The 23,843-nt window shown below is 28.4% G+C and overlaps 2 protein-coding genes across 5 annotated transcripts in view; one reads left to right on the forward strand and one right to left on the reverse strand.

Annotated features, from left to right (window-relative positions):
- LOC107451193 (uncharacterized) overlaps positions 1 to 15,125 on the reverse strand; it is a 32,973-nt gene extending 17,848 nt beyond the window's left edge. The window contains exons 1-2 of one of the 2 annotated variants that reach the window (XM_071178713.1): positions 14,745 to 15,058; positions 11,786 to 12,711 (exon numbers count right to left, since the gene is read on the reverse strand). Coding sequence is in view for 1 of the 2 variants with exons in the window: in XM_016067209.3 (XP_015922695.1) it covers positions 14,745 to 14,899 (155 nt within the window). In the remaining variant the exon portion in view is untranslated. Of the gene's footprint in view, positions 1 to 11,785; positions 12,712 to 14,744 lie in introns of both variants that reach the window. The other variant, XM_016067209.3, reaches the window with a different exon arrangement.
- Positions 14,531 to 22,283, forward strand: LOC107451195 (glutathione S-transferase theta-1). 3 transcript variants are annotated; one of them, XM_016067215.3, is made up of 4 exons: positions 14,531 to 14,642; positions 15,941 to 16,028; positions 18,017 to 18,167; positions 21,320 to 22,283. In XM_016067215.3, the coding sequence occupies exons 1-4, from the start codon at positions 14,630 to 14,632 to the stop codon at positions 21,644 to 21,646; spliced, it is 579 nt and encodes a 192-aa protein (XP_015922701.2). In that variant the 5' UTR covers positions 14,531 to 14,629; the 3' UTR covers positions 21,647 to 22,283. The 3 variants fall into 3 exon arrangements, with proteins under 3 accessions (XP_015922701.2, XP_015922700.2, XP_042895403.1); XM_016067214.3 differs by lacking the exon at positions 14,531 to 14,642 and adding an exon at positions 15,322 to 15,548; XM_043039469.2 differs by lacking the exon at positions 14,531 to 14,642 and adding an exon at positions 16,574 to 16,738.
- Positions 22,284 to 23,843: the final 1,560 nt, after the last annotated feature.

Consider the following 23,843-nt stretch of genomic DNA (forward strand, 5'->3'; position numbering starts at 1 on the left):
TAATTAGGCAGGGTTGGAAAGTTTTTGACAATTGACGGTTTTATCTTGTTTTAACAGTCATGTCAAAAATCATGAAGTTTTGAATCATGTAAAACGAACATTCGTTTGCCATGGCGTTTTCATACACTACGGACTGACAATCTGTCAAAATAGATTGGGGTTAAATGAATTGTGAAAATGTTGAATAGAACAATGGGAACTGTCTTTTTGCCTAATTCGTATCGAAAATCAACATGGTAAAGGAAATATTTCATTTTGAAAAAGGGAAAATTAAGCACTTTTTAAAAACGCTAAGCACTCTGGAAAACAGAATTTATTAAAATGTATAAATTTCTCCATTCAAAATCCAATAATTTGTGTGGAAAGAAGTTCTTGACAATTCACCATATTTCCAAGTTGTAATGTATACATTAAATATATTTTGCTACCCCCCCCCCCCCAATTTTTTTTTAATTAAGTTCTTTAAAGTCAGTATGTTTAACTAAATTTTCTCAAATATTTGTATTATTTTCATTCTTGAATTAATTTTTCTCAGCCATAGAGTATTTCTCATATGATTTTTTTAAAAAAAACAAATATAATTTAATCTAAGCAAAAAAGAGTTTGCAATAAGTTTTTATTAAATTAAAAGAACCTATTGATATAAGTCGCCAACTCAGGTTTGAGGAAAAAATGACTACTAAGTTATTAGAATATATCTGCCACTGGCTACTAACTAAAAATTTCCAGCTCCACTTTGAAACTTGAAATTATGAAGGTGTGTAGAAAAATGTACAAAATTTACTTTCAGAATTTTTGATTGTTAAACATGTAGCAAAATACAACAAAAGACTGACAAGCATGATGAAGAGACCGTTTCTGTTTATACACAAAGCCCTAGTTTATTTTTGAAATTCCAAATGGCTCGAAAGTTATCGTAATAGTAAATGCTTTTATTGTACTATTCAGTAGTAAGAGCTTTTAATATATTTTTCAAAATTATTATTTTTTAATTATCACAGTAAAAATGAATTAATTTTACAAATGTGTTTGAATAAGTAGGATAGACACACAATTTACATTTTCGTTCTTTATTCATGTAGTGTAACAAATCACATGAATAAGAATAGCGATGTCTGACTTATAAATAAGGAGATTATGAATTGTGATGAGTAGTTTTAATATTGCGTAAATACGAATTCCCATGCATAATTTTTCAGCCACGTGAACAGAAATCACGAGAGTGGCTTTCAAAATGCATGAATACGAATCACGATGTGCGCTTTTATAATCGCGTAAACTAAGTCTACTATACTAGGAAGTCTAATTCAGTACTATACTAACTAGTCTAATTCAGGGGCTCTAGCGTAAACAAGAATCACGTACTAAAAAAAAAAAAAAAAAAAAAAAAAAAAAAAAAAAAAAAAAAAAAAAANAAAAAAAAAAAAAAAAAAATACAAATCGTCAAATTAAATCAAATCATGAATCAAATTAAATCATGAATACAAATCGTGACGTGAATTTTTAACCGCGTGAACACGAATCACTATGTTTAACTTTAAAATCGCGCGTTTAAGAATCGCGATAATTGATTTTAAAAGATTCTAAATACGCGTTAATAATTTAAATAAGTGCTGTTTTTGTATATGAAATGCCGTTGATGTGGGGATTCGCAGATCAAAGTAGACATTAAATTGATATGTGTAATTAGTAAGGCCCGGATTTTGATGACATTTGCATTTTTGGTCCTTTAGAGCATTTTTAGAGATTTATACGGCATTTTCTTTAAATTTTGGGGCGTATTTTGCATTTTAAAGCATCTTTTAATTTTTTTCTAATTTTTATAATTTTAATTCTTACACTGGCTTCCAAACAATGAAGAAAATCTCTAGGATATTAAAAGGTGAAGCAAAATCTTTTCAAATTGAAGAAGAATTGTCAGTAAGTGTAACCGTCCTTTTCAAGTACGCACCAATAATATCAGTAGACGTTGAAAGAAGCTTCTGCAGGAATGAAAATTTACTTTCAGACAAGAGACGCTCGTTTACATTTCAAGTCATCAAAAAACATTTAATAATCCAATGTAATTCTGATATTTAGAAATATTATGAGATGGAGGTTGTTATATCCATTAAAGTTTCTATACAAAATAAAAATATTTTGTTTGGTGTCAATATATTTTCCTTTTTTTGTTTTTTAGGATATAAAACATATTTTTCAAACTTTAATGAACGTAGAACAAGTATTGCATTGCTTTATATTTTTTGAAACGACTCATAATAATTTTAAAGAGTAAAACATTGTTTTAGTTCAATATTTTTTACTTCTATTTAAGTCTTGTCATAAGGCATTTTTAGAGCAATTTTCGCATTTTAAGGGCATTTTTTGCAGTTTGTAAGGGCATTAATTGAGATTTTTTAGGTCATCAAATCCGGGCTCTAGTAATTAGTAATTCAATTAAGTATAAATAGAAAAACAAGATTCGAAAATTAAGTGAACGAGTCGTGAATAACGTGAATATAAATCGCAAATCGCGATGGTGATTCGTAAAAATGTTTGATGCAAATTGCGATGTCTAATTTATTGTAATTCAAAAGAGAATAAAAGCGAATCTGTAGAAATTAAATTAGTTTACACGTTGGATCAAGCGGGTCGAGAAAATAACGCTGTCGTAGATAAGAATGCAATTTTTATATCCGAACTTTTTTGAAGAAGCAGAACTCTTCTTAAAAAAGTAAAAACTCATTAGAAATTGGCTGATATGGTCTTGAGTCGTATAGGTTTTGCGCAACATAATAAAATGTACCATGAAGCTGAATATCCAAAACAGCGGAGGAGCAGACGACTTTTTAATATACTGAGTAAAAGAAAATTGATTCAAGAATCAACAAACGCGCAGGTTCAAGACGCAGCGGATATTTATCACTAATTAACTACAATTAATTGCTCATGCGTTCAGACAAAGAAAAAACTGCAATAGTTCATGCGTTATGCTATAACATCACACGTTTTTTTTTTTCTCAATTAAAACAAATGTAAAGAGAAAAATCTAGACTAGTGTAATTAAAAAAAAAGAAAAAAAAAAAGGCAGAGAGGAATTTGCGACAGAGCGGCGAAGAGAAGGGGTGGGAAACAATGAGGCGAAGCGTAACGAATGAATAAAGGAAAGTCTTTGCTTCCTGGCTTAAAGAACATGACATCTCTACCTGTGCGTTTTTTGCTCTTCAATGAACAAAAATAACATCACACGTACAGGATGTGAGGCAATCAACCGAGTATACAGGGCTCGGAGTGGCAAAGAATTCGCGCTTTCACAAAACGATTTTAATAAACACCAGGAATCTTAGAAGTGGAGAAAACTTCGCTTCCTCGGTTATTATCTTTAAAAATGAGGGGCCTAAAGTAATTCTAATGCAATTAAATGTTAGTAAAGGCAGTGGTCTCTAAAATTAAATTAAATGGGTGCACCACCACTGAGTAAACGGAGAACCTTAACATGCTTCATAACTTTAAAATTGATATAATAAATTAATTAAATGTAGACAGGGGTTATTCTAGGAGAAATTAAGAGTCCGTAAACAAATATCTTACCGCAAAATATTTTATCTTATAAAATCGAATCCTTCAAAATATTTTTCATCATAAGAATGGACCCTACATCAAATTACTTTGAAATAAAAAGCCCACATCGTCTTTTCCTAATTTCTGAAAGAACCAGATTATATGGAAAATTTAAATTTAAAAAAAATATATACATATGTATATTAGTAGAAATTTCAAATTCGCAAGAACAGGATCCTGTTTTAAGTTTCTGATAGTAATAATAGAGTTTCAAAGGATTGCACAAAAACTTTTTCAGTAAGAAATGATCAGTTAATGCTTGTTTAAAGCAATGATTAATAAAATCATAATAAAAAAGTTAAAATAAATAAATAAATAAAAAAAAACTAGCCGAATAAAAACCATAAATCTGGAATTAGAAAGAAATGCTACGACTTGAAAGTAGCTACTTCATATTTATTAAAACCTATTGCAGGGGTGGCGAACCTTTATACACCAACGTGCTATTTTTTCTAAACAAATTTTTAATGAAGTCACAAATGTGCCGTCAAATAATTTTGACTTCATGATTATTGGGAAAATAATACTAAATACTATCAACTTAAAACTCTTTATTCACATTGAAAGAAAAATACATTTTGCAATGTCTCAGTTATAGGCGTAATTCAACTTAAAACAACATCAATGGGTCCTCTGTTGTTGCAGATTAGATGACAAATAACTTATATTAGGTTGTAAGATATTAGTTTAAGCAGGACTGTTGATTTTTTTTTGCTAGTTATTTATTGTTAACTTGTTTTTATGGTTATTGTTTTTTTGCATTAATTGTTAATTTTTTCATTAACAATTGCTTATTATTGTGTTTGATTTTTGTGAATTTTAATTTAATTGTTACATATGCTTCATACTGTAATAACATTTGTGTAATAAAAATTCATAGTGCAATAACAATTGTGATCCGTGACGTGCCCAAAATATTGTGTTGCGTGCCATACAGGGAACGCGTGCCATTGGTTCGCCATCCCTGACCTATTGCATGCATGAAATTATCGATAGAATCAATTATAACTGCTATCGACAACAAAGCTAATAAAAAAACGAAGCTAATGCAGATTTTAACCTATATATATATTTCTCTTACACGGCGATAAAAAAAAGCCCCATTACAACTCTCCGAATGGCAACGCTAGAAAATCAACCAATAATTGCCGCTAAAAATGTCACATGCCAAATCTAGTTTGGGTGGCTCAACATATAGCGCTTCTAAAAACGGAAAAAACCAGAGTGTAAAATATTATGCGCATCGTATTTTTTGTTAAATAATTTATTTATTATATATCAGTTTAAAGATGGTAACGAGAAGAGTTTTGTGGTTGCTATGGTGACTAATTAGAAGGTAAATTGTTTTTTTGAGTGAGTGTGAGATTTGTTTTTTTTGGAACTGCGATGCTGTAATTTTATTGTTTAGTTAATAAATCTTCCTTTTATATTAAACGTGATAGTAGTTTCCTTAATTATTTGATTCGAAGTCCTTGGAGTTTTATTTGAGGTCAGTTTATTTTGTATTTTTTGACAAGAGAGAGCATTCTCACCAAACGAGATTTCTTCCGAAATTCAATGTTTTGTTTATGCAGGGATTTTTCCATTGCAATTTCTCTTATTTAAATTTTTAATAGACTTAATTATAGCCAAAATTTTAACCTTTTTAAAGAGATATCAGTTTTAGAAATTTTATCTTAAGATTTTATACTATAGCACATTTCTAATAGGTTTATCGAATTACATGTCATTTATTTGAATTCAAATTTATTTTAATGACTTAGTATTTACTAAAAAGATGTATTTTTTTTTTAAAAAAAAAGTTGTTATATGGATTTGAATGATTGTTTTGAATTCTTAGAATTTTGTGCATTTGCAATGTACCTAAGTTAGTAGCGAGCGAAGCGAGCTTGGTTTGCGAAGCAAACCATATAAGATTGCGTAGCAATTTTCGGGGGTTGGCGAGCGTTAGCGAGCAGGGGGCACAGCCCACTAGTTTGATATAAATCATATCAAAAGAAAAACTTCTTAACGATGGTATATATATATATATATATAGCAAAATAAAGACAAAAAGGATAAAAAGAAAAACGAGGAAAATTAATAAGTTTTATTTACTGCGTGTAAGCTGCAAGTATATAGAACTCAAAAAATACATTAAAAATATCGAGAAAACATCATAGATTAATGAAAAGAGAAAAAATCATTAAAATAAAATACTTAACATTTAAAAAAAAAGTATTTTATTTAATTAAAAAGTCAGAAAAAACGAAAAGATATAATCTCTTCATCAGCTCACACGATTATATCCGCAAAAAGAAATGCTTTCTAATACTGTATCAATACAGCCAAAACAAACTATATCAATACAATAATGTGAGGAGCCCTAAAAAACAATTGTTTATTTTATTTTATTGGGGGCTCCTCACTATTGCATTGATATATTTTGCTTTGACTATATTGATACAATATTAGAAAGCATTTCTTTTTGCGAATATAATCGTGTGAGCTGATGAAGAGATATCTTTTCTCCCCTTTAATACTATTTTTAAAAAATTTCTTTTTTTTAAGTATTTTATTTGAATAATTTTTTTATCTTCTCCTTTCATAATTTAAATGTTTTCTTTCTCTCTCTCTATGTATATAAACTTTCTTGAAACTTGCGTGTCGGCAAGTAGTAAAAATAAAAGTTTATAGAAATGATTATAAAAAAAAAGCACATTTCGAAGGCTGTTTTTTGTTTTTAAAATGTGCTTTTTAATTTAAAAATTGTCCCATAAAAAAAATTCATTTAGTTTCCTTTTATTCCCCCAAAACATCATTAAGGTCACTTCTTGTTTCCAGAAACAAATTCATGAAAAAAGAGCTCTAAGAACTCAGGCCTTCTGATTTAACCAATTCTTAAATTATACGTTAGTTTTTCTGGTAACGTAAAAAAAAGTTTTAGTAACTACAAACCAAAACAAAGATTGCAAAGCGGAAATTTACACACATAAAATTCTTTTTCTTTAAGAGAATTTCATCAATTAAAAAAATTATACATCTTAGAGAATTTCTCTTGCTCAAAAGTATTCATTTTATCAGCACACACGGAGGCGGTCATAAGCGAACAAAAAAGTTAGCAAACATCCTGATTAAAAAAAAGAAAAAAAGTTGATAAAGAACATTTTCAGCAGATGGAATAAAAACTTAATATGAACGTTGAACTCGGCGTTGAGTGAAAATTATAACATTTCTTTAACAACCGTCTTTACTTCCAATTGCATACCACTACATGGAAAACGCTGAAGTGCCACTTGCGGGAAGGGTGACTCACAAGAGGGAAATTTGAAAAAGTTGGCATGAATTAATCGATTAAAAGAAACATTTAGTAGGGCCTTGGCTACAACATTCTGAAGTTTAATTTAAACTAGTATACAAATTAAATTAGTTTTAAACTGGTTAGTGCGACTACGTGATTAGGTGGCTAAGTTCATAAAATTAACAAATTATGGTGTTTTGAAATGGTTATTGTGGATTTGTAACGTGATTAGGCTGCGTGATTATGAAATTAACTAGGTGTCTCCGCGCTCTGCTCGTTTTGCTCCCCAACCCCACGATTGCGTCGCAATTTTTTTCTCTTGACGATAACAGATTAAAAAAGTGATCTCTTGACAATAAAGATTAATATTAAAAAAGATTGATAAATAAGTCTTTCGATATTAAAAACTGGCTAGCGTATAAGCTGCTATTTTGAGAGTTGAATTTAACATCTTGTTTTGCTGTGTTAAAACGTAGATATTTAAAATTCCGAAGGTGTGCAAAAAATGCACAGGAAGTAAAATGGAATAAAAAAAATTAAGATTAGAAAATTAGTTCAAAAGTTATTACTAGTTAAATTCTGAATAAAAAAATACTATGATGTGAAAAGGCCACTCTCGTTAAAAAGAAAGGACGCGTAACGGAAAAAAAAAATCCTTCGTAAATAATTGTAACTGATTAAATTTAGAAAGAAAAAAAATATGGAACTATGACACGTAAATAATACTGGTCCAATAAATGGGAGCAATATTTAAAGGGCCAAATTAGTATTGTAAGAGGAATTTTACGGACTCTTTTAAAAATTAGATTATTTTATCGAAATTATGTATCATTTTATCGGACTAATGATTTTATCGTAAAAATGGACCGTAAAAATATTTTACCGTCTTACTCTAAATGGTTTCTTCACAAAACTTATTCTTTTGTGGGGAAAAAAAAAATTTAAAAAAAGAAGAAAAAAAAACCGGAGTCAGTAACTCCTTTAATACTATAACTTCCAGAACGAAATAGCTTTCGTCTAGTTTTTTTCCACGAAATACTTGAAGCAAAATGCATAAACCTATGGTCAAAAAGGGTTATTTTCCTCTGGAGAATCCGAAACTGCAATATAAAATAGGAGTTCATTTTTAGGATTTCTAACTTCCTCCCACGGGGGTGGGAGTGGACGCTCAAGTCTGGTATTATTGGATAGAAAAATAGAAAAAAAAACAAAGATAGAAAAATTAAAATTTTAATATTAAAATTTTTTCTCAACATTAAAAATCTAAATTTTCTTTTAATAGTGAAACTGAAAAACAACCAGGTAATTGCATTTTAGTCCCCCATTTAACATAAATCGTTATCTTTTAAGATTAGACTTAGATCTAAATTTTTGTTTCTTCATCATATAAAAATAAATTCTCGAACCCTACGTAAACATAATATATAGAAGCTTTGAGGTAAGGTTTTACCAAATTTAAAATATGCTCAACTAGACATGAGTATTTAGTGGGGAAATACACTCAAGTTCATAAATTAAGGAGCACATATTTTCACGGATGGAAGAAGTGGTGTACTAAATTAAGTGAAATTTTATGATAAGAGTTCAAAAATGACGCAACAAAATTGCATTTCAGATTTAAATAAAAGGCAGGGCATGAAATTTCACTTCTTACGCCAGATTAGAATTTTCGCTTGCTACTTTTCCGAAAAATATGAACAATCTTAATTTTTAAAATGTTAACTGATGTAGTTAGTGTAAAAGAACTTTTTGATGCCCAAAACCATAAAAGAACGTTAAAAAGTGAAAGTACATTTATGGCTAAGTAATAATATTAACTTAAAATAAGGTTTTCATAAGGTCTCAATTAGACGCATAATGAATAGGAAACACAAAATCAATAAACTTTCTGCAAAAAATTTTATTGACTCTTAACAAGTTTCAACCGTTTCAGCGCTAATTTTGACGAAATTTATTTAAAAAAGCAGAATTTAGTTAAAAAGTGATATTCATAAAACTCTATATTGATTGCTATTCATACTAGTATCTGAAAATTAAAATATCACCTGTCTAGTGCAGACTTAGCGTCAAACTCTCAGATTCTGTGTTTTTTTTCTTTTATTTTCCCCATTCCAAATCAAATTCTGTTATACTTGAGAATCTAGTCTAACTATAATACACTCAATTGAAACCAGGGATGTTGGATTTCAGCCAGATTACTTTTTATTCGGTTTAAATTAAACCACTTAAGACTGTCTTTCAAAGGTTCTGCAGGTGCATGAAATTATGCTTTATTGCAAATATGCTATTTTCATAACTGATGAGAGTTTGCAACGATTACTCATGACTGACAAGTTTAGCCTATCTTAAGCCAATGCCCTCTTATGTTTATTCTGAAAATGGTGCAAAACGTCATTAAGAAGAAAAGCCAGTTTTGATAAAATGGGTTTATGTGGTCCAATTTTTTAATGTATATACAAACTTAATGCAATGCTGCATTATTTGGGGTTATAAAAATTTTCATCTAGGTGGGAAAATGTCGCTTAAGATTAATAACTTAAAATATTCAAGGTATAGGTCAGTCCAGAAACATTCTTTACATTCAAGATGGCATATATACAGTTTAAAAATATAGCTTTGCTTTAAGTGTAAGGCACTTAAACTATGGCTTTTTTTATTTTCCTTGGGAAAATAACTTCGAAAAACAATGTTAAAAAAAGACAGGCTATAAATAAAAATGCCAGCTTTTATTAGAACTAATATTTTTATAAACAGTAATCAGGGCCAACTTGCTCCGGACAGCAAATAAATATTTTAAAGTGGTAGTTTATTATTGTGATTCTTGGTTTAATAAAATCAATTTAGTGGTTTTTTAATAAATTCAAGTAGATTTTTATCCACCACTATTTCTAAATAATTTGTAGGCTTATATAATTCACCACTTTTTAGAAGTTAGGACATGCTATACCTTTTAAAAAAAAAGTAAAAATAGTCAAATATTTTCAAAATTTACTTTGTAGTTATTTACCATTTTATTAATTATTTTGGCATCTCTGTCAGGGGTCTGCCCAGGTCAAATTTACAACCGTTTAGAGGTACCTTCACAAATTCAACTTTAGGAAAAACGGTAGTTTCACAAAATACTTTTTCTTAAAATTTTATTTTTGTATCCCTTAAGAAACAATAAATCCATATTTTTGTGTTGATTTTTTAATATAATTTTTAATTTTCACAAATTATGTCTAAATTTTTACAAAATAGGTACCTCTTAGAAAAACCAAGACAGACCCCTGGCAATATAAAAGGAGTATAAATTTGTTAATTAAGTACTGCATTGGCGTGACTGCATGTTAGGAGCAATTTTGGGCTTCAACTTTACACTTTCAAAACAGTTTGAAGCAAAAGTTATTGCAGTTTTAAGTGCTGTTTGTGTTTTGGGTGTTTTTACTAATTACACATTATTTAGCTGAGCGAAAGACTGATACATCATCAAGTTCTATTACAAATACAATCTAGACTACAATGGAATGAAAAAGCAAAAAAAAAAAAAAAAAAAACACTTGACAATTAGTTCAAGAATTAAATGATAAACTTGCAATAAAAAATACCATGCAATTTGCTATAAAGCCTGCCCAAACACTATTACTGAGCTTAAAGAGCAGATTTTATTTATGAAATGAGCTTTTCTGAAATTCCAATTTGTTTGAATTATTGCAATTCGGAGTGTTTAAAATTTTTTCCCAATATTTGTGGTTAACTAATTATTTATCCATTGTTGTCAAAAATTTCATAAATATCACGCAAAATCTTTTATACATTAAGTTGATGTTGAAAATAATAGAAGGAAAAAGGGGAAATTTTTTTTTTTAGATTAGATGTTGCCAGATATAAATCCAATCATTAATACTGGAATTTTTAAAAATACAAAAAACATAAGTCAAGTAAAAATAGTTTCAAAGAAATTATAACTATTTTGAATTAACATTAGTGAAGTTACTAATAATTTATTTCTTCTTATTGTTTACTGAAAAATGCAAAATACAATCCATTATTTTTTAAATCCAGCAATAAAGTACATTTTGTTACAATTAGCATATTACAGAGCATTCTTAAATAAAATTAAGGCTACTAGGAATCTATTAGTTAATATTATATTAACAAATAGATTTTTGTTTCGAAAAACAAACTTCAAGGAGATAAAAAAATGAAAGAAGAATACTCATGGAGAGTGATAAGAAGAGATTCCTAGTAGCATAAAAAAAAATTAAATGAGATCGAGATAACTAATTGTTTCAATAGATTTTCAGATGCATTCTTGTCAGATTATATTGGCGATCGAAATGGGCTGCAGGTGGCGTAGAGCAGAACTCTTTTCCTATGGCAACACTTCACATGCTTTCCCCATTAGCGTGTGGAAAGTCATAGAGGAAGGAAGTACGTTAGTTTCTCTCTTGATTTTCATATAGTTTAAAATCTTTCAACTTGAAACACTATATGAAACTGAAAACTGCATTAAACATAGTTCTAAAGAAAAGTATCATGGAAATTTTAAAAAATATTTTGATTAAATAAAAAGGAAAAATATTAAGAAAAGGTAAAATATCGTAGTACATTCCTATACAACTGAAAAGAGGAGGAGAGGGAAGGGAGAAGGGCTGAAAGCATGAAACCGGTCTCTCCCCAGATGGCGTATTCGAGTGTTGCGATCGCGAATAGCAAAAATGCTGCTCATTACTGAGGCTGTAATAACTTAACTTCCACTTTTTAAATTTGAAAATGAAGTAATAAAACAAATTTACCAATTAAGTAAACAAAAAATTATTCCAATAGTTATATATATATATATATAAAAAAATTGCTTTCACTATGACTTAATTTTCTCTCTCTCTGTTTTGGTCATCAAATTTAGTATGTGATTGACGTTACCTGAATCAGCTATTTAACCTTTTGGGGACAGCTGGTACAATAGTTGTATCCTGATATTTTTGTTATAAAAGCATTTAACATATAAGAGACATGTTATATTGAAAACAAATATGGAATTGATGATTTTTCTTCTTCATTCTTCTGTTTTTATTATAATGCAGCATTTTAAAGGAATGTCTCGTACTATTTATCATTTTTTTCAGTACAATATTATAGATAACAGGTAACATAGGAAACTGTGATTTTAAGTGTTAAAGTTTTGCTTTAGGAATTAAGAACTATTTGCTTTTTCTGTTTCTCTTTTGTTCTTATCTTACTTCTCTTCTTATCTGTATTTTTATCATGCCAGCATTTTTGTTTTTAATAAACGTTACTAATAAACATTATTTTATAGCAATTTCTTTTTTTCTCCTTCTAAAAATACAACATGAAAAAGTTAAATTGAGATTTTCATTAAAAAAATTAAGAAACTTTTTTTGTTTTGGTTTCTATCTGGCTTTTTTTTGTTTTTGCTTCGATTTTTTTTCTTTTCTTTTTTTATCGAAGTTTTTATTATAAAGCAGCAATTTTTAAGAGCATTTCTGTTAGATTTGATTCTTTTTCCTTGAATATATGGTAATTGAAGAACTGACATGTTGAGCATTAAAATTTTCTTTCAAGAATTAAGATTGATCTTGTTTTCTCTGTTTCTCCTTCGTATATAATCTTAAATTATGATAGTTCGGCAATTTAAAAAGAGTTTCTGACAGGCAGTTTTTTCCCGAAAATATTATTCATATCATTGAAATTTCTGTTTCAGTGTTGCTATGCTGCTAAAAAATGTTGCTATTTGGCCTAGCAGAATTCGGCTGATTTTTTTTGCAGAATATTTCGGTATACAATTTAGTCACAATTCATTATCACATTTGATCAAATCACATTCATTGCTGAAAAACGAAGGAAAAATAACTAGGTTATACAATAAAATTGTACCAAAATAACAATAAACAAATGAGCAACTAGAAATTTGGGTGCTTTAATAACATCGTAGCTATATAACGAGATAGTCAAAATCACATGGAAAAGTATAGGAATAATTGGAGAAAAAAAAATCCCTTAAATTTATGACGAACTCAGCAAAGCAAGAATAAAGTGTACCAAATGCTCAATTTGAAATTCATGTGTCGTAATAAAATTATCAATTTTATTATATTACTTGGGTATGCATAGCAATAACTGTTTAAAAAATTACAGAAAAAAAGAAAGAAATTGCCAAAAAAATGAGAAAAAAATCACTTAGATGTTGTCCTAAATAAGCTATTATTTATATGAGGGTCTGAAACTTTTGTGTCGTAATAATACTGTAATAAGAATTCAGGATTCTCACAATCATGTTGAAAAGTGGAAATAACTGTCTAACACATTAACATCGCATTTAACACACATATAGAATCTGTGAAAATTGAGTGCATAAATAATTGATGATTCGAATGTGCGATTAAAAATGTTCATTGTGTTTAGAAGCTCCTGTGGGCTGCACTTCAGTAACAGGTTGTGCACCCCTATTTAAAACTTTTCGATATCACAGAAGTAATAGCTTCCAGAATATTTTCAAGAAATTTGTGATATATGTGTTAATAAATATAATCTATGTTAATTCTGTCTAGAGACTAATTAATCATAGTCAATTTGTCAATGTATCTACAATTTAAGTCAATGTTTGGCAGGTATATTTTCATTTTAAATGAAGCGTGTAATTATATTTTGATTGCAGCCATTAACGTAATAATTTTCAAAAAACTTCTAAATCAGGACCAAGAAAATCCTATTTTAAGTTTGATAAATTATGAGATCCTACTTTACTACTAAATCCCCAGATACTAAATTGGCAGCTAGAAAATTTTTAACTCTGAAAATTAAAAAAAAGAAAGAAAAAAAAAAACACAACAATTATTATTGGGAACCAGGGATCTGTCCAGGCCGAATTTACTACCGCTTAGCGGTACCTTCACAAATTCAATTTTAGGTGAAACGGTAGTTTCACAAATTCAACTTTAGGAAAAACAGTAGTTTCACAAAATACTTTTTCTTAAAATTTTATTTTTGTATCCCTTAAAAAACGATAAATCTATATTTTTACCATGTTTTTGTATTGATTTTGTAATATAATTTTTAATTTTTCACAAATTATGTCTAAATTTTCACAAAATAGGTACCTTTCAGAAAAACCTAGACAGACCCCTGGGAACACTTACTATCTGATACAATATTGAATACGATTAATAAGCCTCTGCACTGAATTATAACCTTATTTTTAACTAATTTCTAAAGCTATTTTTCAAATTATAAAATACCCCAATACACTGAGTTAATAAAAACTTTTTTAATATTAATATAAGGGAATAAAGAATGAATCTTTTGAACTGATAATAAACTAGCAATAACCATTCCTAATTATGTCTCTCGTTTTAATAATGCAAAATTCTTCTACATTCACAAACTAAATTTGAGAAGTTTTCAAATACTCATAGTACCTAGTTATTATGGATCTACATTATGGCTAAGAACCAACATTTGATTTTTTCCCCCAGACAGTGTAAATATTTACCAAAAACATTAATACATAGAGAATAATTTTACACATAAAAGTAGCGTCTTTGATGTTTTTTATTAAAAGCCTTTCTTTTCTTAACCTCAAAAGTATAAAAATTGATTACAATATTTCAAAACCGAACGAACATAACTACAACCGACTTCTTTTATTCAGCTACAAAGGAGAGAGAAAATACGAAGTTTAACAATATTTAAGCAAATATTTGGCGGAAATTCAACTGAAAATATCTTAGTGATTCTTTCAACTAAACAATGAGCAAAATAAGTATGGAAATAGTGGTAAAATCTTTATTATCAGGACTACATCTAAAATATCACAAATGTTAACAGAAAAACATATAATAGTTCATTAAAAAGCTATTCTTACCTCTCTTCCAAATAGTTCAGAGCCCAATCTATGACTTGCGTTACAACATCTTGCCTATTTAAATTATAGTTTCCTACAATTTTAGGATTAATATTGAACTCCGAAGTTTGCAACTCGTTGTATTCCTTGAGAAATCTCTTAACGTCATTAGCCATAATTTTTATATTCACGAGAGAAAAGGCACTCTTTAAATTTTCTTAAAACATCGGACAATTAAAAACTACGCTAATCTTTAACTAATTATCACAACTAAATTAAATTTCGATAGTACAAGAATTACCGGGAAAATGTCAGACACCCGCCCTTCAGGCTTTTTTATTTCACATACAAATCAAGTAGTAATAATTTCATTCATGTCACTGAGTTCTATGCGCCATCTATTGAGAGTATTATCATTTAAGACTTTAAATAGTTAATTTAATAATAGTATAAATAATATTTAAATATTAAAAAATATTGTCGACGATTTCCAAAATTTTTCTCCTGATTTTATTGCCGCTTACTTTTTTTAGCAATAGTTATTTCTTAATATTATAATATGTTTAAATGTACTTCAACTGGCCGAGAATGACGATATGGAAAAACCACTGAAATTTGTAAACAAACAGTGAGTCACGAGCATGATAAGAGCAGAAAAATTTTCTTACTCCTCAATTTGTTTGTCAGCATCGTTTCATCATATTTAATTCAAAATGACACTTAAAGTGTTTTATGATTTGATGTCACAGCCTTGCAGAGCTTTAATAATTTTTTTGAAAGTTAATAATATATCTTTTGAATCTAAAGTTGTAGCTCTGAGGAAAGGTCTCTCTCTCTTTTTTTAAAAATTTGAATTATAAAATTGGACTTTAGACTATTGTCTTTCTTATAAATATAGAGCTATGTTAAATTTGACAAATGCTTTACAAATATATTTGTAAAATGCTTTTTGAATTGCGCTACTACTTTATATTAAAATAAGAAATAGTCAATATGATTTTATGCAGGAATGATTTTCGGCTTTTGTCTGTAAATGTTAAACAAAATGATAATGCATTTTATGACTTGATGTCTTTATTTTTTATGCATTTTCCTGAAAGTAACTGTCGTTTAAATGTATAAAGGGTTGGGCTACATTTCTTCATTAAATTTTGCAATATCTTTTTCAAAAATACTTTTAATTTGAATTGGACTTAATTTTTATTGTTTGTTAATAGGTGAACATTTGACTGAAGCATTCAGTAAAATAAATCCATTCCGGAAAGTTCCTGTCATTGATCACAATGGTTTTGTTTTAACTGAAAGGTGAGTAAATCCTCTATAACCAATTGCTCTCAATTATTTAAAGTTTATTTCTTAATGCACGAGCAAATTAGCTTAATTTGCTTGTCCAAATGCCTTTTATTGCATCTATTTTGTAGCAGTGTTAAATGGTATATAAAAATTCCTAATTTTTTAAAAAAATATATTGAAATTTTTTATTTGTTGATAAGAAGAAAGATAACTTGTTTAAACAAAAGTTAGTATTATGCATTGTTGATGCTATTCTACTTTGAGGCTGTCTCGAAGTATTTAGAGAATATTTCCTTATTAACTACGTCAAAATATTCACCAAATTATGGCTATTTTCAGGTAGTGGTCCACGAGAAATTAGAAAGAAATTAATAACATTACAAAAAGAGAAAACCTCTACATGTTTTTATTTAAAAGTACATGTTTATTATTAGTTTAGTAAAATTCATTTGGCATCTTGGCAATTGTAGTTGGCAGGCAGATCACTAAATGAAAATATCCCCAATATTTAAGCAGTGTATATTTTGAGTATATTTGTAGTAACTACATTTGTTTAGGCTCCAAAAGGTTTTCAAACTTGCATAAATTTTAAAAGAAGAAAATCCAGAGAGGTTTATCCGTGGATGAGTACAATTTATGCCAGTTGAATATGACCGCTTCTGTGATGCGTTTTTCAGCTATTGCCCATGCTATTGCCAGATCTCTCCAAAACTTGGCAACAGGTAAGCAGATACATAAATCTTCTGAGTATTTTTCAGTAGCAGTGTAATGAAATAGGCAATATATTCTTATGCATTATACATTGTAAATAAGCAGGTAATTTAAACTATTTTAAGAAAGTGACAATATGTTTTTCTTCCTTACATTATGAAATAATATACTTATAATGTATAACATGTACTTTATAATTAGAGACCAAAATATGTTCCAAAACTCTGATGGGTAATTCTAATGGGTGAACACAATTGGATAATGTTAAATGGGAAATATTTGGGTATCATTACTACCATTGCCAAGGTGCCTAAGAGTTTGCTTACTTGCAAATATTTAAAAAACAATGGGTAGTGTTTTGTCAAAGTGTGTTTACGCATGATAACATGCAAGTTGGTACCCTTCTGTGATTTTTGGTCTGTCAGGTTGCTAAAATTTTAGGACTTTTTTTGGCGTAGGTAGCTGTACGAAAATCTTCTCATTGAACTAAATTGAGTTCGTTTTTGGAACACAATTTCAAAACTTATGCTATTCTGTTCTATTACAAAATAGATTAAATTTGAAATTCAAGTTTTTGTGATATACAAGAATTTTACAGATACTTTCGCTAATGCACTAATCGGAAGTAATGAAGATGAATGAACAAAAAATATTTTTTTCAGAGCTATTTGTTTTAATCAAACAGTTATTCATTTGTAGACAATTCCCTTTGATTCTGTTTTTTTAAAAAAAATTATTGATACAGTTTACTGATAAATCAATGATGAACGTAATGAAATATTTGAATTCTGTTTGATGTTATTTATAATTAAAAAAAACTAAACTTTGGGTGGAAAGTAACAGTGTTTTTCATTTTTATTCTTGTGAACAAGATATTTTATTTTAGAAATTCTTTACAATTCATAAATTATATTATTCAGACATTGCTCAGGTAAAAGTTGCCGCTAGAGCTTTTGTAACTTAATAGCTAAGTTTATAATTTGTAGGTTTTTTGGAACTTCTCCATTTTGCTGGCACAGGCAATAAAGTCGCCAATGCAAACTTATTGAGTGCAAGTGAATGCAACTGTTTTTTTTATTATTAAGTGAAGTTTTTTTTTATTTTCAAATAAATAGCTAGAATAGCCAAAATTATTTGTGCCGGCAAAATTAAAAAGTAAGATTTCTTGCAACTGTATTTGTTTAAGGTTTTCTTACCCTAAATGATTGCATGTAGTCATTTATAAAAATAAATAAAAAGCTATTGCTGGGAAAGAGAAAAAAAATAGCACTTTCTTTTCTACTTTACAGCATTTCTATGATTAGATATTTGTCAAGAGAATATAAGATCTTGGACAACTGGTACCCAAAAGATAGTAAAAGACAGGCGAAGGTTGATGAGTATTTGGAATGGCAGCATTTGAATACAAGATTGTTTGGAAGTATGATTTTTCGTGAAAGGGTAGGTTGTATTTCTTATCATTGATACAGGCACTATCGGCACTTTCAAACAAGTGTTTATCAGGGATGTGACTTTTCAGTCTAATTATCTAAAACTCTGATTCTCTAAAAGTTTCAGGTTTTTTTATAAATATGAATATTTAGCTTTTCTGGAAATTCAGTCATTGAAATAAGATTATATTTAATTCTGATTTTCAAAGATAAATAGAAAACTCAATCTACCTAGCTGCCAACTCTTCCCCATTTTTACTTATTTTAGCTTTTTTCATGCAGAAAATAAGATTTTCCGTCCCCCCCCCCGCCAGATAGCTCGTATTTTTTATTCAAACGTCACTGCTTCCTGTTTGCTGGTGCGAAAGCAAACAAAATATGTATATGTTACCGTTAAAGTATATAATGCAGTTATTTCATAGAATACCTAGTTATTCCATGAAATAACTGATCATGTCCGTTAAAGTGAGTAATATGTTATTAATTTGACACTTTAACTAGTTATTCTATGAAATAACTAGGTATTCTATAAATTAACTAATGAGAGACAGTTAAAGTGTAAAATAAACAATTTATCTAAAATGAAATAACTAGGTATTCCATAAATAAACTAATGATAGACAATTAAAATGAAAAAGAAGCAATTTATCTAATTTATGCAGCGTATAAATGGTATTTATGGAAACGTACCAATAAATCATTTGTTACAACAAGGATTACTAAAATGACCCTTGGAATTACAAAGAACATTATTTCTAAAACAGAAAAAAAAATTTGTTGACACACTGGGTTTTACATGAATATTTTTTGAATCCCTGACCTGTACCTAAACTTTCAGCTGTAGCAACCGACCGGAGCGATATTTCTATATCCGGTACTTCTTCGATTTTAATTAATTTTTGATCGCAGACACTGAACTGGGATCGGGAATATGATTGTTTTATGTGGCCGTTTCTTGTGCCCAAATGGAAAAATCCTTCTTCGGTTATTTTTATGATGATAGCTAAAATAGATTTGGCATCACCTTTTCCTCTGTCAACTTCAGGCACTGGGATGTGGACGGTAAACCCCACAGAGACTTCAGAATTAGATTCATCCGACATTAATTTAATCTTTTTCGCTTGAATTTCTAAGCATTTTTTAGACCTTTCTCTTTGACCATTAAAACACAATTAGCAGATTTTCTGATCAACTTCATCATATTTCACAGTGTTACGGGCTGCAGACCGTTATTCTATGAAATAACTAGTTATTTCATAGAATAATAATCAGATCTGTGTCTATTCAAATGAATTTATTTCTAGAAAGTGGCAGAATTGAGTACATTTATGTATTAAGCGCTTCAATAATTTTCAAAAAAGCTAAACGGAAAACTTTTTCTGCTTCAGTGAGTAAAATCTAAAAAAACTATCTTTATGCATATTACATAAAAATACCTTATTTGGGATTTTTCTGACTGATAGAAAATGGTTTTCTATTTAGCTTTCCTGAGAAGTAGTTAGCAGAACTGATGCCCTTTCTGCATATAGCAATTCAAATTATTTATTTTCTGTTTAAGTTTTATTAAATTTGAATTTTTTGTCTTGTATTTGAATAAACTATGTTATTTTAATCAATCATATCATTAAAACAAAAAATAGGTGTTCATAAATGGTAGTCTAGTGACATTTTCATCTGGATAGTGTATATTTCTTTTTCTGTTATAATGCATTATAATCGATCTTAAATCTAAGAACTAAGCATTTTTAAGAATGTAATGTAACTGTTTGACAAGATCAGAACTGAAAATCTTCAAGAGTAAATTAAGATTTACTTAACACTTTAATTCCAGTTTGATTTAACAAATTTATTTTAATTTTTACTACTAAAAATTTGATTTCTGCATAATATGATGTGGCTTATTTTTCTAATAAAATTTTATTATAGATTTGAATATAGAGCTGGTGATAAGTTTTAAGTTATTACTGTTATTAGTCAAAATAGTTATACAGCTCAAACATTTATTTTAAATATTTATAAAGAAAGTATAAATTCTACAACTTATTCATCGCAATTTATAGAAAACCACTTCAGTTTTTCTTTTTATGAGGCAACTATATTTAGTGATTTATTTAAAATATTAAACAGTTTTATCTATTATAAAAAAAAAATATTGTGTACAAAGTTAAAAAATAAAAAATGCTATTTGGAACTTGGGATGTGTCCTTTGCTGATATTTTCGATTATTTGTTTCAAGAGTAAAAATTGTTGCAGAGAAAATATATTTTTCCTCAACATTATTAATGTTTCTAATATAAAATCATACTGATTAGTTGTGACATCAGTATTTTATAAAATGTAGTTTTACCATCTGTACTCAAATTCAAAATTTGTGTGAAATTTATTCATTACTTATCTATTCAGTAAAATAAATAGAAGATATTTATAATCAAATTTAATAAAACTTTACCAATTTTATAAATAATTACTTTCTTTAAATTTTTGTTTTTAAAGCAGAATTTCATAATGCATGAATTACAAGTCTGCTTTAGACAAAATGCATTTAAATCTAGTTTAATGAAACATAATGCTATCTTTCATAAATATATCAACTAAACTGTAGTTTCAGTTCTATAAATAAGAACTTTTATTCTAATCTAGGATTAATTTACTCTCATTTAATCTTTTGCACTAGAGGGTTCTCTCTGAATCTTCTAACACCTGTTTCTTATCTCTCTTCTTTTATCATTTTGTTCCTCTGTCCCTGTTAGTTAAACCACTTAACATGCATTTACCTCTTATACTTGTCTGTTTGGTGTTTAGACCCTGAGGAAGGTTCGGTTTATAGAACTGAAACTATAGTATGTCCATTTCTGTGCTTTATTCATGGTTTTTTTTACTTTAGTTTACATAGCACTAAATATACCCTATCCTTTTTGGAGAACTTTTAAGTTGTTTTTAGTGCATAATTTTCTATATGAAAGGTACAATGGTTTTTTATTATCTTTCCTGTACTTTGTTTAGGTAATGAAGCAAATTAATGTATGTCTACATGCTGTTAAAATGACCAACTTCACAGTTTTATCTTCATATCAAAAATATTTTTTAAGTGTTGCACAGGTCACAGTTAAAATTATTTCTTGGGTTTCTATCTGTGCATTCTAAATTTTATTTATGTTTTAGGTAATTACACCGCTTATGACCCAGAAACCTATTAATGAGGAGAAAATCAAATTCTACAAGGATGGTTTTCAGAATGTTTTGAAAGATATTGAAAGGGGTTTCTTGCAGAATAAGAACTACTTATGTGGTGAAACAATATCTGTTGCAGATATTTTTTGTGCTTGTGAAATTGAACAGGCTCTTGCTGTAGGATTTGATCCATTTGCTGAAGCACCTTTAGTGAAGGCTTGGCTTGAAAGAATAAGACAAGAACTGGATCCCCACTACAGTGAAGTTCATGGAATAGTAAAGAAATTAGCGTCTAACATTGTAAGTGGAAAGTTGTAAACACTAGTTTCGTGTTTAAATAATATACAATCTAATGGTGATTAGTTTTAGTTTAGTGAAAACAAAGTTAAAACTTTTAATCTGATAAATCTTGTTAAATCTGATTTATAAATACAAGAAAATCAATTTACTATTAAAAAATATGTGAATATTTTTATAACTTTTTACATGAGTTTATAAAATTTATGCTGCCATTGTAACTTAGATTTGTATTTATATTTGTCATTTCCAGAATAGTGTATTTTTATTGATAATTGGAGATTGTTGAAAGTATTACTTGTCTGTATTTTTCTCCTTAACTTATACCATACAATTACTATATCTTTAAATGCCAAATGTATGGTTAAGTAATAAAAAAAATTATATCACGAAGAGCAATTTTAAAATGCCAAACATATAGTCAGACAAAGTAAAATGCTTTATATTTTGCAATTATTATTGAGACAGATTAATAATGACATAGATATAAAAAGAGCTAATTAGTCACTTTCTTTTAAATTACTATACTTCACTATTGAAGTTACCTTACTAAAATATTTATTTTTAAAATCACATATCCTCATAATTACTATACACTTGTTGTTTCATTGTTTGTTATTTCTTTAAATATCTGAACTTAATAAAATATTTTCAAATATCTTAGTTTCAAAAATCATTGATAAAGAAAATATAAAACTTTAGCACTATATCAATTTAACTATAGTTTGTTTAAAGTGAGAACTCCCCATACCATTCGTCTGGAGCTGTGGCAATGACTATGGTAATGAGGTATAACTATTTCAAGTAGGGGTGTGGGATCACTGTTTTTGACAGGTTTTAGCTCAAGTGAGCTAGAGAAGGGAGATCTTTTTCTTCAGTCTATTGTGTTATCCCTAGAGTGAAGAGAAGCTACCCTCCCTGAAATGCGCTATTATTGTTTCCATAGCAGTAGATGATCTCAGACTTTGAGCCGGGGGGAGTTTTTACCATAGATAAACTATACTTGCAATTTTACTGCATAATATGAAGAAATTTATGACTGGTAGGGTAAAGCTTAAGTGTAAAACACACTTTCGCACTAGTTAAATATATGCGAGAAGAGATTGACAGTTATTAAAATGTGATAAGTATTCATATCTAATTATTTTTTGAAGCTAAACACTAGTTTTCTAACGTTATTTAGAGGTCTACAACACTGGAATAAAGATAATTTTTAAACATATTTGCACTCATCTTCAATTTGAATTAGATTAAAGTAGAATGAAGCTAGACCTAAAAATGTTCAGAAAAGAAAAAATATATATATATTGTTAGATTCGTACAAATGTCGAAAGGTAATTTAGATATTTGAAAAAACCCTTTATTAATAAGTTATTTGCTTGCTTGATAAAATGAGTAAACATTTTGGAGTCTAAGCAAGATACCTTTGTGTAAATAATAATCATATGAATTGCTTTGGTAAATATTATTTTAATGTTCACACAATAACTAGAATGCCATTGCTTAGTTGCTTATATTAATTTTCTGTCCCTAGATGCTCCAATAAAGCATAGTTTTTTAAAAATATATACAAAAGATGTTCATGCTGCACAAAGAGCTGAATTTTTTTTTTTTTTTAGTTTTGGAGGTTACACTTATTTATTGAAGAGTAATTAAAATGATAAAAAAAAAACTATAGCTCTTAAAATCTATAGTTAAAGTCATTATTAAAATACTTATTTTTAGTCCAAATTTTAATCAATAAAATTTTAACTAATTTCAATGGTAAAATTACATCTATGTGCTATAATGATAATACACACAAAAATATTTGTTAAGAAAGAAACAAATATTTTAAGATAGAGTGAGTTCTGTGATCTAGAGTCAGTAGAGTGTGTTGAAAATTGTTACAACTGTCGCCAAAGAAGAGTAATGTAAAGAGTTTGAAAAAAAATCAATTTGTTTAAATGCCAGACAGTGGGGCATGTATAATACTAATTTTTAGCTTTTTATGTCAACAAGCAGTTTAATATTAAATTTAATAAAAAACCTACATTAACAGTATTGTTTTATTAATGACATTTCAATATTGTGCTGAATATATATATATATATATTTGTAAATTTTTCATACGAAAAATGCACTAAAAAAATTAAAGTCTGGGTGCAATTTAGACAGGTTGAGTAAAATCTAATGGGAATGCTCCCCAGTGATCTGAATTGAAACTAGAAGAGTTTTA

The sequence above is a fragment of the Parasteatoda tepidariorum genome, chromosome 3 (assembly GCF_043381705.1).
Source record: "Parasteatoda tepidariorum isolate YZ-2023 chromosome 3, CAS_Ptep_4.0, whole genome shotgun sequence".
NCBI lineage: Eukaryota > Metazoa > Arthropoda > Arachnida > Araneae > Theridiidae > Parasteatoda > Parasteatoda tepidariorum.